Source organism: Strongylocentrotus purpuratus, unplaced genomic scaffold, assembly GCF_000002235.5.
Source record: "Strongylocentrotus purpuratus isolate Spur 01 unplaced genomic scaffold, Spur_5.0 spur5_scaffold_11, whole genome shotgun sequence".
NCBI classification, from domain to species: domain Eukaryota; kingdom Metazoa; phylum Echinodermata; class Echinoidea; order Camarodonta; family Strongylocentrotidae; genus Strongylocentrotus; species Strongylocentrotus purpuratus.
Window position 1 is genome coordinate 10,396,843 of NW_022145596.1, and position 14,636 is coordinate 10,411,478.

At 36.8% G+C, this 14,636-nt stretch overlaps 2 protein-coding genes across 2 annotated transcripts in view; one reads left to right on the forward strand and one right to left on the reverse strand.

Moving 5' to 3' along the window:
• The first annotated feature begins 912 nt into the window (after positions 1–912).
• On the forward strand, positions 913–5,892 carry LOC574979 (solute carrier family 52, riboflavin transporter, member 3). Its single transcript, XM_775388.4, has 3 exons — positions 913–991; positions 2,557–4,181; positions 5,203–5,892. Exon 2 carries the CDS (start codon positions 2,797–2,799, stop codon positions 4,039–4,041), a length of 1,245 nt encoding a protein of 414 aa, XP_780481.2. The 5' UTR covers positions 913–991; positions 2,557–2,796; the 3' UTR covers positions 4,042–4,181; positions 5,203–5,892.
• Positions 5,893–11,101: 5,209 nt separating this feature from the next.
• LOC115922213 (P protein-like) overlaps positions 11,102–14,636 on the reverse strand; it is a 49,115-nt gene continuing 45,580 nt past the window's right edge. The window contains exons 16-19 of the mRNA XM_030980608.1: positions 14,353–14,412; positions 13,369–13,473; positions 12,354–12,541; positions 11,102–11,683 (exon numbers count right to left, since the gene is read on the reverse strand). Coding sequence (XP_030836468.1) covers positions 11,599–11,683; positions 12,354–12,541; positions 13,369–13,473; positions 14,353–14,412 — 438 coding nt within the window. The 3' untranslated portion in view covers positions 11,102–11,598. The remainder of the gene's footprint in view (positions 11,684–12,353; positions 12,542–13,368; positions 13,474–14,352; positions 14,413–14,636) is intronic.

Genomic DNA, 14,636 nt, shown 5'->3' on the forward strand with positions numbered 1-14,636 from the left:
ACCCCCCCCCCCCCCCCCCCCCCCCCCCCCCCCACCCCCCCCCCCCCCCCCCCCCCCCCCCCCCCCCCCCCCCCCCCCCCCCCCCCCCGCTTATTCAGCGGCTGGCTGAGTCGTTGCGAAATTTTCGGGCCGCTTTATTAATGTTAAACCCCCCCCCCCCCCCCCTTGAAAAAATCCTGCGTACGCGCTTGGTTTCAGGGCAGTGTGGGCAGTGTGCTTAGGGGATGTCTTATGTTCATCCTCCTCGGCACAGCTAGCTTTTCAAATAGTTTGTTTTTCTCTCGCATTAAATATGCCCGATTCACCGGTCCTCAGTCTCAGACCATTCAACATGAAAAATATGGCCGACTTTGAACAAACAGAGCGGCCCGTTCACAACACTCCTCTTCACGAGTATTTATGTTTGTTTGACTTTCTTCTTTGACGACAAAGGCGCAATATAGATCTCTTACGTAATGAGGGTCTAGTGTTGAACGTTGGAGCAAACGTGTTATCCGAATAACCTCATCTCGGCGATCTAAACACCGGCTTCATGCACTTTAGTTTTAATATTGAAGAAGTTCTATAGAAGACGAGGACAACAAAATATATGTCGGTGCTGTCGTCAGTTTGCATATACACGTTGTGCGTGGGAGAAATGAGATAGTAAGGACACGATAGAGAGAGAGAGAGAGAGAGAGAGACTGTTCACACCGGCAGAGATAGCGCGCGCTAGACCGCGCTATCTCTGCGGTGTGGAAGGTACAACGTCGTTTCGGTCCGCCCAACAGCGAGCCACGGCGAACCAAAACGACGTGCCACTGGAGCACCTCTTGGGGGTGGTCCACGAGAGATAGCGCGGTCTAGCGCGCGCTAGAAAAAAGGGGTGCTACGATAGACCGCGCTATCTCATTGCGGTGTGTGAACAGCCTCAGAGAGATACACGCACACGCCCACACATAAACTGCTGTAGTGTTTTATGTCATTTGAGAAACATCTGGAGCAAAAAACGGTATGTATGTGATTCTCATATTTATTTCCCATATAAATCTTATTTTATACTCTATGATGTTGGGTTTTTTTTCGATTACTTTTGTGGTTTAGGCCTACTTAGCTATAATGTCGTGTCACAAAAAGACGCATCTGAAACGCAACAGGCTTTATAGTTTTGGTGATCATTGATGACATTGGTGATCTTGATGACAATCATGTTTGTGTGTGTAGTAAGTCTACACAAGATTGAATATATGGTTATTAGATCTATGTCGTAATAACATGGTTCTACTTTAATGACATTAACCATGAATTTTTTTTTTAAATTATGCGTTTTGCGTTCTATAGACGCATCAGTTCCTCGTGCTATATGTGCTACACCATTTCGTTAAGCAACCGCATACCTATAGGCCTATTTTAGGAGCACCTCTCTCTAAGAACATGCTATAGTCTCAAATTTGTTATGTACAGTCCCTGATTGAAAGACTCGCGATTTTATACTATATATTTATTCTCAAGAATGCTCATGGTTGTGATATGTTGGTAGTATACAATTGTACATGTACATGTATAGACTTCTCTACTTTCAACGAGGGCTGACACATTGTGTTTGTTCTTTTGCTCGTTTGATTGTATCATTAAACGGCATTACCCGAATGTTCCTTGAGGTTCCCAATGTTCCCAAGGTATTATCCCTTTATTCTATCAAACGGAAAACTTACATCAGACTATACTTCCTTTATCAAAACCCAATTCTGAACAACAGCCTGAATCTATAGTATTGGGTTTAGAGTTAAGTAGAATACGGGCCCTTGAGTTTTAACATAAACATAATTATCATTAACCGATAACGAATCAAATTATGTGTAATCTGCCTGATCGAGGGCTTATCATAAAAGAAGCCAAACTCTCGGTTTCGATATCTATATAAAGAATATTAATTGATGCAGAACCACCATTAATCACCTCATTACTAACAGTAACAGTGGCGTAGCTATACCGTGTGAGTCAAAAAAAAAAGTTTACACCTAGAAAATTGTGAATTATTTTAAAAATCATCTATAAACAGTAAATTATTATACATCTTATGAAAGAGTGTTTATCCCAGATCATTTGGCATCTTTTTCGTGTGGTTTGTGTTTACGCTTGGATGAACAGGAGGCATTGTTTGCGAGAGTGCAAAAATCGGCTTGCGCCAAAGTAATGCCTACAGCATGTATAAGTTGGGATGGCGTGAAAGAATGAATCGAGAAAATGAAATGTAAATGAAATTTAGATGGAAAAAAGACGAGAAGACATTAACATAACGATCACTGATCATGCCCCTATCTCTAATCGCTGGACCTGTAAATTCACATGTCACCGGATGAGACAGGTGACACCCCGTCTCAACATGAAGCCAAACACTCCCTCAATCGCTTGTACTAGCACGCCACTGACTACAACACTTGTGTTTGTGTAATCGAAAGTAAGACATCAGACATTCAAGCATCTAGTACATGACATTGTATAGCAGAAAATCATCAATATAAAAACCGATTGTTTTAAATTGTTTCTCCCGCTCTCTCTCCTTCTTGCACATAGATTCTTGGTGATGATATAATCTGAGAACTTAATGATGCCAGTTATATGTCATAATCGTGAAGAGGACAACGGATAAATCCCGTACTTTCTGTGGCTGTTTGTACTAATAGTTTCGGAGAGGCATAACTTCATGTTAGATCGAAAGCTACGGATCAGTTTTTGATTATGCTGATTGGGAAAGTTCAACTACATTAAAATCATTTCCTTCAAATACGCAACTTTGTAAAACAGTACAAGAAGATGTTTTGCTCCAAGTCTGTCCTCTGTGATGCTTTGACGGCCCTGCTGGTAGTTACCTTTGGGACCAGCACATGGGTCTCACTTGGTGGGCTCTGGGTAGAACTGCCACTTCTTACCAACTTAGGCATCCCCGAAGGATACAGAATCGGCTCTTACCTTATCATCGCCACGCAGGCAGCTGCAATCGGACCACTTATTTTCGTCACATGCCAGTGCCTCGCTCCAAAGAACTATCATCTAGAAATCCCGACTATCTACGCGACTCTAGCCGTGGGTGCCACAGCTAGTTTCCTTTTGATATTCTTCTGGGACTATTTTTCTTTCTGGTCCGGGGATGAGCATAGCATCGCGTTCCTTATTCTAGCGTTTTTCATGGCTCTCGTCGACAGCACGTCCAACCTGACATTTATGCCTTTCATCTCCAGTCTCAAATCAAAGTACCTGAATTGGTATTTCATAGGGGAAGGACTTAGCTCCGTGATTCCAAGTTTTGTGGTGCTCATTCAAGGCACTGGTGGCGAAGATGAATGCGTTGCAAATCATACATTCATCAACATCACCGTGGACCCAAACACCAACGTCACAATTTGTCAAAACTGCACCGTATGGGCCATTGAGAGGAATGGAGATGCCCTTTTCCCTCCACAGAGTTATTTTATCTTTATATTTGTTGTGTTGACGCTCAGTACAACATCATTTTGCCTCCTGCGACGTATTCCATTTTTTCGGGACCAATATGACGAAGCTGAGCAATACGAAAATTCGGATGAAACGCCAGGTAATGTGTATGAATCGTGGTGTAGTTGCTGTAACTGTTGCACGCGTCGTCGAGATAACGACGAGATAACACCTTTGTTATCAAGTTACAACACTTTTGAAGAAAACAAAACTCAAGATAAACGAAAAGCAACGGTACATTCAAACTGCGAAGACAACTTAAAATTTAATGAGGAAACATGTATGGGAACTGAAAAAGATCAAAATGATAACAGTAAAATGGCAAACATTGTAGCTAGCGACATTTCTATTGAGAAAGAAGACGTGAAGGGCAACTCTCGTCCATCCAAAAGCAGTTTCTCAGCAGGACATGCATTTCTCTTCACGACTCTGACCCTGATCAGCGCCCTCACCTATGGTGTCCTACCGTCTATCCAGGGCTACTCGTCAGCAGCATACGGGTCAAACATCTATCTTCTTGCTACGACCTTTGCGGAAATCAGTGTCCCTATTGGGTTTTCCTTGTGATGATTCGTCCAACAACGAGCTACCCAGTTGTCCTCCTGACATCGCTCTGTGGTGTAACTGCCGGTGGCTATTGTATCGTGACAGCATCCCTCAGCCCAACCCCTCCGCTGCAAGAACAGACCTTCGGGCAAACCTTAATTGTAAGTTGCATTTGACTACATCAGGGGTATAGATAGAGGTCCTGAAACTTTTTTCTGACTTTTTTTTCCGGTAGCCGCCCGAATGTGCCAAAATGCTTTCTGAAAAAAATTACTCTCCAAAAAGGTGGGTTTTTAAGTTTGTAGCAATTACTTTTTTCTCAAGAAAGTTCAAGTTAGAAGGAGAAATGGGAATGCTTACTAAAATTGACACGCTGCATTCCTAATTGTAAGATATATATTTCTTAATGTTAAGAGAAATCTGAAAGACTATTTTTATGAGAACATAATCCTGATAGTGATATGAAATTTTCATCCATTGACAATATTGTGGACAATTTTCCCAGGTTATTTCGATTGTTGCAATATCAACATTATTTTAGTCTATTAGCCAGCATTAATTTATGGACAACATTATTATGTCGATCTTGCGTTTTTAGAGGGAAAATAAGTTTATAAGCCGTAGTTCTCCAAAAAGGAAGATTTCGGCGCCGAATGTTCAATAAGAGCTATACAATATATATATATATATATATATATATATATATATATACATCGTCTCATTATCTTCCCTCAATTACTGCCAAATGTGTACTTATTATTCCCAAACCTAGACCCAAATGAATAAAATGCTCCAACAGACCCAGCAGATACGTCCCACATTGTATATGGAGAGATTTCATATAACCATCCACTTTGCCTTCTGTCCAACTATTACTACTCTTACTATCTCTTTATCATTCCTATTATATTTCTAGCTTTCTCAGTTTTTTATTTTTATCATTTTTTATCACCCAATCGCGCAAAGTCTTTCGAAAATTCAATAAAGGCATTATCAATCAAAGATTTCAATAGCCCTTTTCGTCATATTTTGAATGTGCGATCGTGCGAACATGTATTTCAAGCTAAATAATTCTATGGGAGGAAAGTGCACTTAAGTTGATTTCTCGAAAGACTTAGCGATCATCTTAAAGTATTATTCTTAATATTACAATATAACATTGTTATTCTGATTATCACACAGGTTCTAGCGTGGATCGGCCAGGGGCTCTTCTTCTCCTATTGCCGGGCGACCATCGGCTTGATTCTCCGCTCCGACAGTGGGTCCCGCATGTCCATGATGTGCTTCGGAGGCTGTACAACCATCGGCACCATGGTCGGCGCCGCGGTCATGTTCCCGCTCGTAAACGTACTCGACATCTTTAAGAGCTTCGATCCAAGCCAGGCATGTACCAATCAAGTCACGTGTGTTGAACTAAATATAACAGACCCATCGTATTAAAATGATCAGACAGCTAGCCGACGTCAGCTAGGATCAGGGGCGGTTCCAGGATTTGTTTAAAGAAAGGTTGGGGCACCATTTTTTGATATATCTGACATGAAGAGAAAAACAAAAACGAAAAACCAACAGCAAAAAACATACAAAAAGAATAAGTACAATCAAACTACACATTTTCGAGGTGTATTTTAGCTTTTAAAGGGACTTGGTGACATTGATCAGATGCGAGAAAATGTTGCTAAGGTAGTGTCTTCAATGCTAAATGTACAATTAAAGATAATCTGAAAGTTTTAAGTGAAAACAGACCATTAATTATTAATGATACAAATTAGGAAAAACTTATCTGATCGCTTCCTTAATTCTCCCAAATATATAATTACAATTTAATTACGTTTTAGGTGAATGTAAATCGTCACAAAACAATGGATTGCTTCTATATATACCATTCCAGACATTTAAGTGTTGAAAGATTTTTAAAAGCCTGTCTTATGTCTTATTTTCATGGAAAACGGTTGGGAAAATCAAAAATGATTGGGAGAATCTTTGTGGTTCGAGAATTTTTTCATTTTTGTATTGCATGTTAGAAGGTAAGTACAGTAAAAGGAATGTAATAAGTAACATTTCATACAAAAATTACGCAGTTTTTCCATGAACCTCCAACAATGTTACCGATTCACTTTAAAAAGGGGGCACAAAAACCAAATAAGGTTGAACCTTATATTTTAAGAAAGAGGCGAGTGTGTGGACGGGTTACGTATCCGCTAAATCTGCCAATGCCATCATGACGATCTTCCCAATATTAATTGTAGTAAACAACTCATTTTTTAATTCAAATGTACATCAAAGTTGTTACAATTGTTTATGATATACATGTAGCATATATGATTATGATCGATTTTCACTGATAAACGAAAGATTTACGATTTCTGTAAGCAGCTTAAAGAAATAATGCATTAAAAAAAAAAACAGATTGATACATTTACATTGAGATATTTTCCAGGATTTCTTAGGGGGGAGGTCCAAATTTGAAATCAATTCATAAATACAATGAACAACTCCAGTCAATTTGAATAAGCCTGTATCTCACCACTTCACTAATCATCAATTGCATTGTACCCTTTTCTTTCCTTTTCAAGCAAATGTACCAGTATCACGAGCAAAGAAATAAATATTACCCTGTGATATCATATGTTATTCCAAGTTTACTTATATACTGTTTAATTTATGAAGGAAAAAAAAGAAAGAATTCAGCTATACAACCGTGACAAAGAATGATACATGTAATAGATACTGTTGATAATGATGATGATAATAATAATAATAGTAACAATAATAATAATAATAATGATAATAATAATAATGATGATAATGACGTAATAGTAATACTACAATATAATAACAATACTATTTTCGAATTCTACGTAATCGTACATTTTCAATAGTGTTGTAAGTCCATTTATTTATTCTATTTTCTTATATTATTCCACTATGTAAAAACGATTTATATCCGTGTTTCCATATGAATATGTCATTGTACATTTGCTACCGTGTGTAATATCTATTTGTGTATATTATTTTCTATTGTATATTGTTCATGTGCTTTATGTAATGCCAACAACTGAATTTCCAAATCAATGGACCAATACAATTAATCTGAATCTGAATCTGAAACTTAGTGTGCTGAAATTTGAAAATCGTGCCGGTCGATATTTCGCTCAGGGTTGGTTGGGAAGGGGGGGGGGGGGGGGGGGGGGGTAGTGAGCCCCCTTTTTGTAAAAAGTAAATTTTTGGTCACAATTTTTTTTTTTTTTGGGGGGGGGGCGCTCGACCCCCTTCATCCGCGCCTGCAAACAACCGCCTTTTTAAAAAGTTGCTTCTGTGGATACTCGCAAGAGACAGTCCAGACACGCACTTGATTAGAGAATGCCCTCGATCTCTACTTCACCGCGAGGTCGGCGTATATTACCAGCCTGCCGCTATACCCTTCCAGAAGAGGGTCCTCACCATGACACCTAATTCAATGTCTGCTGCACTTATCTCATAATTCTAGGGAAGACAACTGTTATCCATGATTCTGACATTGGCCGAGCCAATCTGCACTTATACCACAAGATCTATTTACACTTTATTTCCATATTTCATCTTTCGTGTCTCGTATCTAAAGACTATCTCTGACAGTGTTACTGTTTCCCAGTAATTTTGTGCACTCGCACAGTTTTGCGCCAAAAGGAGGAATTCATTAAGAAGAAGAAAAAATTAAAGGAGAAGAAAAAGGCGAGGGCGATCTGCTTTCATTCCAATGTTCGTAAAAAAAAAGATAATGAAATTCTCTCCTACGCCACCAGGCAAAAATCTATGTTCACCTATGTAGCCTAAAAGTGTAACTGTAATCTGTATTATGGAACTCACTTCTATTGATGTAACTCGTTCTGTTAGTGTCTCTGTCTTTAAACACAAACTGAAATTACATTGAGTAAATATGCTTAAAATATTTAATGTAAAAACTATGTCATCGCATATGATAGTATGTAATGACTTTATTGTCTTGCTTCATTGTCTCTCCCCCCCCCCCCCCCCTCTTTTCCAGGCTGGCTTACCTTACCAACATTTCTTCATCTATAACAAACTCGCTTTGTTCTATTTTGCTCTATTGTGCTTTTTTTCTTCTTTTCTCTCTCTCTCTCTTCTATTTCTTCCCCATCACCATTTCCCCTAAATATAACTTTCTTCTTTCACAACCTTTTCTTTGTTGTTGTTTTTATATTCCGTTTTGCGCTATCGCTCTCCATCCTTTTGTATATCCCATTTTCATATATATATCAATCTATCTCTTTTGTAAATATATTTCCCATGTGTAATTATTTCTAGTCTTATAAGCTAGTTTCGTTTTTTCTTCTCTTTTCTTCAAAGTAATTAAAACATTCAGGTATTATATTCCTTTTGGGGACCTTGCTCTGACAAGCCCAGTTTCAAGGTCTCCTCTTTCTTTCATGTACAGAACATGAGCTAACATATAAGTAATTTTGTATAGAATTTCTTTTGTTAATGACAAGAGTTGCATGTTGAATAGTAATATTTCACTTCAAATTATGTTTGTTATATTGATACTCTACTGTTTCGGTTACTTTTTTTTCTTCAAATCATATGTACAAATGTTTGTGAAAGAAGAAATTAAAAAAACTATGAACTATAAGCATATTTTATTTTCTGATAATAGACCCTTCAATACAGCTGAAATTAAATTAAGTCAGGGGATGGGAAGGGTGGGTGGTGTACTTTTCTTGGAATATATATATATATTATTGTTGTTATGATGTTAGTCAATTATGTACGCACTCGGTTTCATGGATTTTGTCCATGTTATTATTATTTTCATTGATTAATTAATTAATCAATTTATTGTAGATATTTTGGGACCCCGAGGAAGAACAGATCAACTTTGTCGGTTGATCTGAAGCGGGATTGCTCTTCAAATATTAATTGGCTCTTCTTGTCATGTTTGAAATATAAGACACGTCTGAAATGTATGGACTGCACTTTCACTCTACATGTCTATGTAGTCTCAATTCCTTGTATTTCTGTGTACAGTGCACTTTTATCAAGGCCGAGTCACTTTCTTATCATTTTGATGGTTTCGGAAGGTCACAGGATTACAGACCAATATACACCTATACTGCATGTGCTACATAATCACCCTTTTCCAATCGCTTTCAGAGCTTCTTTCACACAGGCTTTCACAATGCAATCACATGACCTAAACTCAACTCTACCTCTGAAACTAATGTCCAACTGTACAATATTAATCTATCTGTAATTCATAAAACAAAGAGGAACAGTTTCAAACAGATCCAATCATAAGTTTTGTATTCATTCCTTTGTTATATTCTTTATTAGTTTGACATTACATCAATATCATATTCAGAATACATTGAATAAATCAGAATCGAATTTAAATGCACATATTTTTATGCCATTTCATCATTACTTACACAAAATTATTTCCAATATACAAAATATATAATGAAAAACATACAGAAATATTCTTTTTCAATTAGCAAAATATAAAGCATCAGAATATACATGTATATCTTAATATAATATAACAGTAATATCAGCTGATCAATTTCAATGGGATTTTTGGAATTCTTTCAATATTATTGCAATTATTGGAAATTCTCAACGCTGTGTGATAGTTCTGTACATAGACTTTAAAAATCATAAAATCATACGTGAAGAACAAAAGACAAAAAGGCATCTGTAACAGAAAAAAAAATCATGAGCATAAATCACATTATGTATACCTCTAATTGGCAGCAATACATATGATATATTTTCCCTTAAAATGCATACATTTGTATCTATAACATGATTGTGTTCAAGTTTGTTTTACTTACAATAGAATATAGCTCTACATAGAAAGCATTATTTAAAAGGACCTATTATTGTAGTGTTACTAATATTACTATTCTCATTACTATTATTAGTAGAAGTAGTGTAAGTATCATTAATATTATTAGTATTACTATAGTCATCATCGCCATTATTATTATTATTATTACTATCTTTATTATTATTATTGCAGTAAGACTTGCTAAATTGAATGCACATGTACGCAGCATCAAAGAGTTGCAAATTTTATTGCATAGGAAAACATGCTTACGTATGGAATCAGAAGTTGCAAATTTCAGTACTGAATTGGCAATAACTCACATTGATTTAATAGTGACATTAGAGGACAGTCCTCAGATGTAAATAATATAGTCTTATTGATCCAAGTCTATGAAAACCTAATTAAACATATGATACACACACACACATGCACACACCAACAGAGAAAAAAATCACCCACAATCACACACACATGCCCCTCTTTAATCTAAAGAAATTTCCATTGAGGAACATTTTTTACCAGGCGATGTAAATTGTATGCACTCCACTAGTAATAACATTTCAGAATATCTATAAACATTCAACTACAAATGTACGCAAAAATAGATCTGCATGCCATGAAACAATCATATTCAAATGAAGAAAAAAAAGATACACAAACAGAGCACATGATTTCTGTTTTCATATTTCAGTAATCAAGAGTGTCATGGAAAGCTACATATACATCAGCATAATTGTCTTTATCTAATAATAATCATAATAACTCTGTGACCGAGATTAACAGCTGATGACACAACATTTACTTTAAAAAAACAGACAAATTCATCAATATTTTCCCTTTGATTTAAGGCACTATTGTATAATAGAAAATCAAAGCCTTAAGCACACAAAATAGCTTGTCTTGCTTTAAGTAAAGTACTTGCACAACACAACATATCAATTTATACATATGAATATATAAATCTTATTTGCAAATATTTCATTTAATTTGTAGCTTTTGCTTTTGACAAATAATTCTTTCATTGCTTAAATGCAAAATGGCAATAAAGATAATACATAACAATACAAAAGTGATAAATCCAAATACCATTTATTCCTAACACATCTAGACTGTAGGAGTACAAAAATAAAAAAAGAAGAACAGAAAATGCATTTGACTTTTTATTTTGTAATTTTTCTAACAGAGAATTCCATTTACAGAAAAGCTTTTAAAAAATCCACAATATTCTTTCTGTCTTGAGTTTCTGATAATTTCTCTTTCAATGATTCATTGTCTAATTAAAACTTTCTGGACTTCCAGTCATTTTCAACTAAGCTAAACGATCGTGTGCTACACCTTTGAATATGAAGCAACACCACCGGGTCTCCTTGATAAAACACTCAATGCTTACAATAATGAAGGGTACCTTTAAACACAAAAAAATAAGTAGATACATTAATATCCCAGAAGGCAGTCGAAGAGCAGTGGTTTCATGATCAGGATGTCAGGTGTTTGAAACAAAGTCAGAGCGCTAGTGTCTAATCTATATACAGACCACATTCCTAGTTTCTCTTAAAATCTGTTCTCATTGAAACTTATAATAAAGGAACCTGTACATAAAGGCCATCTGGCTGTAAAGACATTTATTTGTCTCCATTGAGTGGTCTTTACAAACAGGTTTCACTGTATATGCTTCCTTGGTAGTCGTGTAAAAACGAACTGCAGCATCAGGCCAAAGCATACCATCTCCAGGTGTGTTGATCGAAGGAAGGCTAGTGCCACTCTAACGCCACATGACAGATCAAGAGATAGATCATGGCAACAAAGGTGGTGCAAAGCATCATGGGAAATCCGACCCTAGTAAAGAAAGATTCAAGATTTATTGAAACATGTATGTTCACAGCCGGATTGTGATGTTTTACAGAAAAAAAAGATCTACAATTTACATAAGTAGAATTACCACAAATATAAATGAATTACCGATTATTATAAATATCAAATTAATTAGTGCAAAAAATTCCAAATGGAAGGACAGTAGTGGGAAACTTTGATTTAAGATACGCAAACATTATACATATTTCTTTAAAGATAGGAAACGATGGTAAACGATGGTAAACGATGGTAATTGTCACAACAAATAAAATTACAAAGACTGATTATTGGTTCATGAAGAGATAAAACAAGTTTAAAGATGAAACGTCTCGTGAACTTGAAGTAGATTACATGAGCAGCGATCTATCATCATCAGTCATGTCAGAAGTTTTGGGGTAGTATTCTAAAAACAATCTTAGTCTTTAATGTACATGTTTACTTACTTTACTTTGATGTTTACTTTGATGTTTACTTTGATGTTTACTTTGATGTTTACTTTGATGTTGAAGCGTAAAAATATACTTATTTGCCCCTCCAGGTAATGCTATCTCTCTGGTATGGACTGTACTTTATAAATAATGCCTCCTGCTACTTTGTAGCGGAGGCATATGAAAAGCTGGCAATGGTAAAAGATGTTATTCATAATGAAACTCACTTAAAGAAGTCATAGAAAGTAAAGCCATAACCATGCTGATCAGCTATCCCAGCACACACTACATTAGCTGAGGCACCGATGAGTGTTCCGTTGCCTCCTAGGCATGCCCCAAAGGCCAACGCCCACACTAAGGGCTGTAGAGGGAGCCCTAAATCCTCTCGCTCCGCAAGGTCAAGGATAATGGGGATCTGATAAATATGGAAATATAAAAAGATGTTAAAATCTTCCAAAAGGATTTTTAGTTTCAAGAGCCAGTTTCTTGACCCGTCCTGAATCTGGTACCATTGAAGCATGTGTTGTTACAAGGGATTTGTGAAAACTGGCCCCCTCTTTTTTTTTGTTCAGTTTAGTTTGTTTTATTATTATCATTTTGCAGCCTCAGTTGAATTACATGACAATGTACAATCAAGTTCAAAATAACATCACATTTCATTTCTAAACAACATATTTCATTTCTAAACAACATATTTCATAAAACAATGCAAAGGTACCAGAACAGCCCTTTGCATTCTTGACTTCTTGCCTTAATGAATAAAATCAGTTGGTTGTAATCAGTTCTTTTGACTGTCAAAAGCACAATGATCTCAAAGTTCTAGAAAATCTACATGTAGCTTCAGAAGTGTTCAAAGCTTTTACTCAGAACTGTAAAAGTATGAAGAATAATTTTCATTACAGCAAATCCCATTTGAATAATAAAAGATTATAACTAAGACTATAAATCATCCCAAATTCATTCTTCTGAATTTCAATATGGCAATGGTATTGTTGGAGAACAAGTCCTGTCTCATGCATTTATGATGAGCATACAGTGCAAATTTTCTCATAACGGTAAGACAAATGTAATACATCACAAATGTTCTTGCAGTGATTTACAAAGTCATATATGAACCAGCCTTTACCGGACATTTACACTTTAAAAACGATCGCTGCAGTATACAACTGCCCTTCCCCACCCGCGTCATGGTGCAAGCCATAAAAGAAGTAACACGAGTGAGAGAGGGACGTATCTACTCACCATGGCCGTTGTGAATGGTATGTTGTCGATGAAAGATGAAGCTAAGGCTGACACCCATAGTATGAGAATAAGAGCTACAGCCAGTCTCGCTTCTGTAGGCACACCCTAGGGTTAAAAACAAACAAGAATTTTGGTTTTCTCCGTGAGGCGTGATGGCGCGGTGGAAGAGCAGTGGTCCTGTAACCGGAAGGTCCCAGGTTCAAAACCAAGTCCATGCACTAGTGCCCCTTTGCTAAGCCATTAACTCTCATTACAAGAGGACTTAAAGCCATCTGGTTACTTACTTACAAGCATACACATGCTTTATTAGCAGTCAGGAAAAAACAAACAAACCATTTTGACTTTGAAACGTAGCAGAGTAAAAAATGTCCCCCTTATTTGCATACTTTCAAGAACATTTCCACAAAGTATGACCCATTTCTGGCTCAAAACAGGTACAAAATAACCGTATTCAGTCTTATTGAGTACACAATGACAAAAAGTACCTTACTTTTGCAAAAATAGTGAAAACGTGACCCCTTTGTTTGGATTTGTTCACTCTTTTTCTTCGATAAACCATAGTGGATACAAAAATAAAATGACAAAACATTGACATTGATCCGGTAACTTTGTCTCAGATTCTGAAACAAAATCCTGGATTTAGCTCATGCTGCAATGATAAGTATAAACCTTTAGGTCAGTCAGGAACCCCTGTCTGATTATCAAGATATTTATGATTGGAAATCAAAACCAAATTTTGTGTATTTCTAATGGTTTTCTAACGGTTTTCATACACTACAGTGGGGGGAAACAAGTATGGAAAAACCGATCAATCAAAGACTTTTACTTTTTTGAGGCACTTCTTGGTCATTTTGAAGCGCAATTTTGTTAAGGGCCTCAATATTACACCATATCAAAAACACTGATAACATGTAGGGCCATGCATCTCAGATTTAACATTGTTAAACGATGCCTTTATATGCAGGGAAAGCAGGACACACTTACCTCTATGATACCAGCCACAAAGTTACCAATGTACTCAATCAGACCAAGCTCTGTTAAACCCTGTATAATCAAAACAACGTGACATACTGATGATGATACTAGTAAATTTTTCCTCCTTTTAAAAACAATTGTTGGAACCCACCTTCATCAAAATGAAGACCTAGCTCTACCAAAACAAGAGAGTTGCAAAACATTGTCAATATCATGCACATCCTCCTCCTTGCCCCCTCCATCTCCCCCTTCCTCCTCCTCCTCCTCCTCCTCCTCCTCCTCCTCCTCTTCCT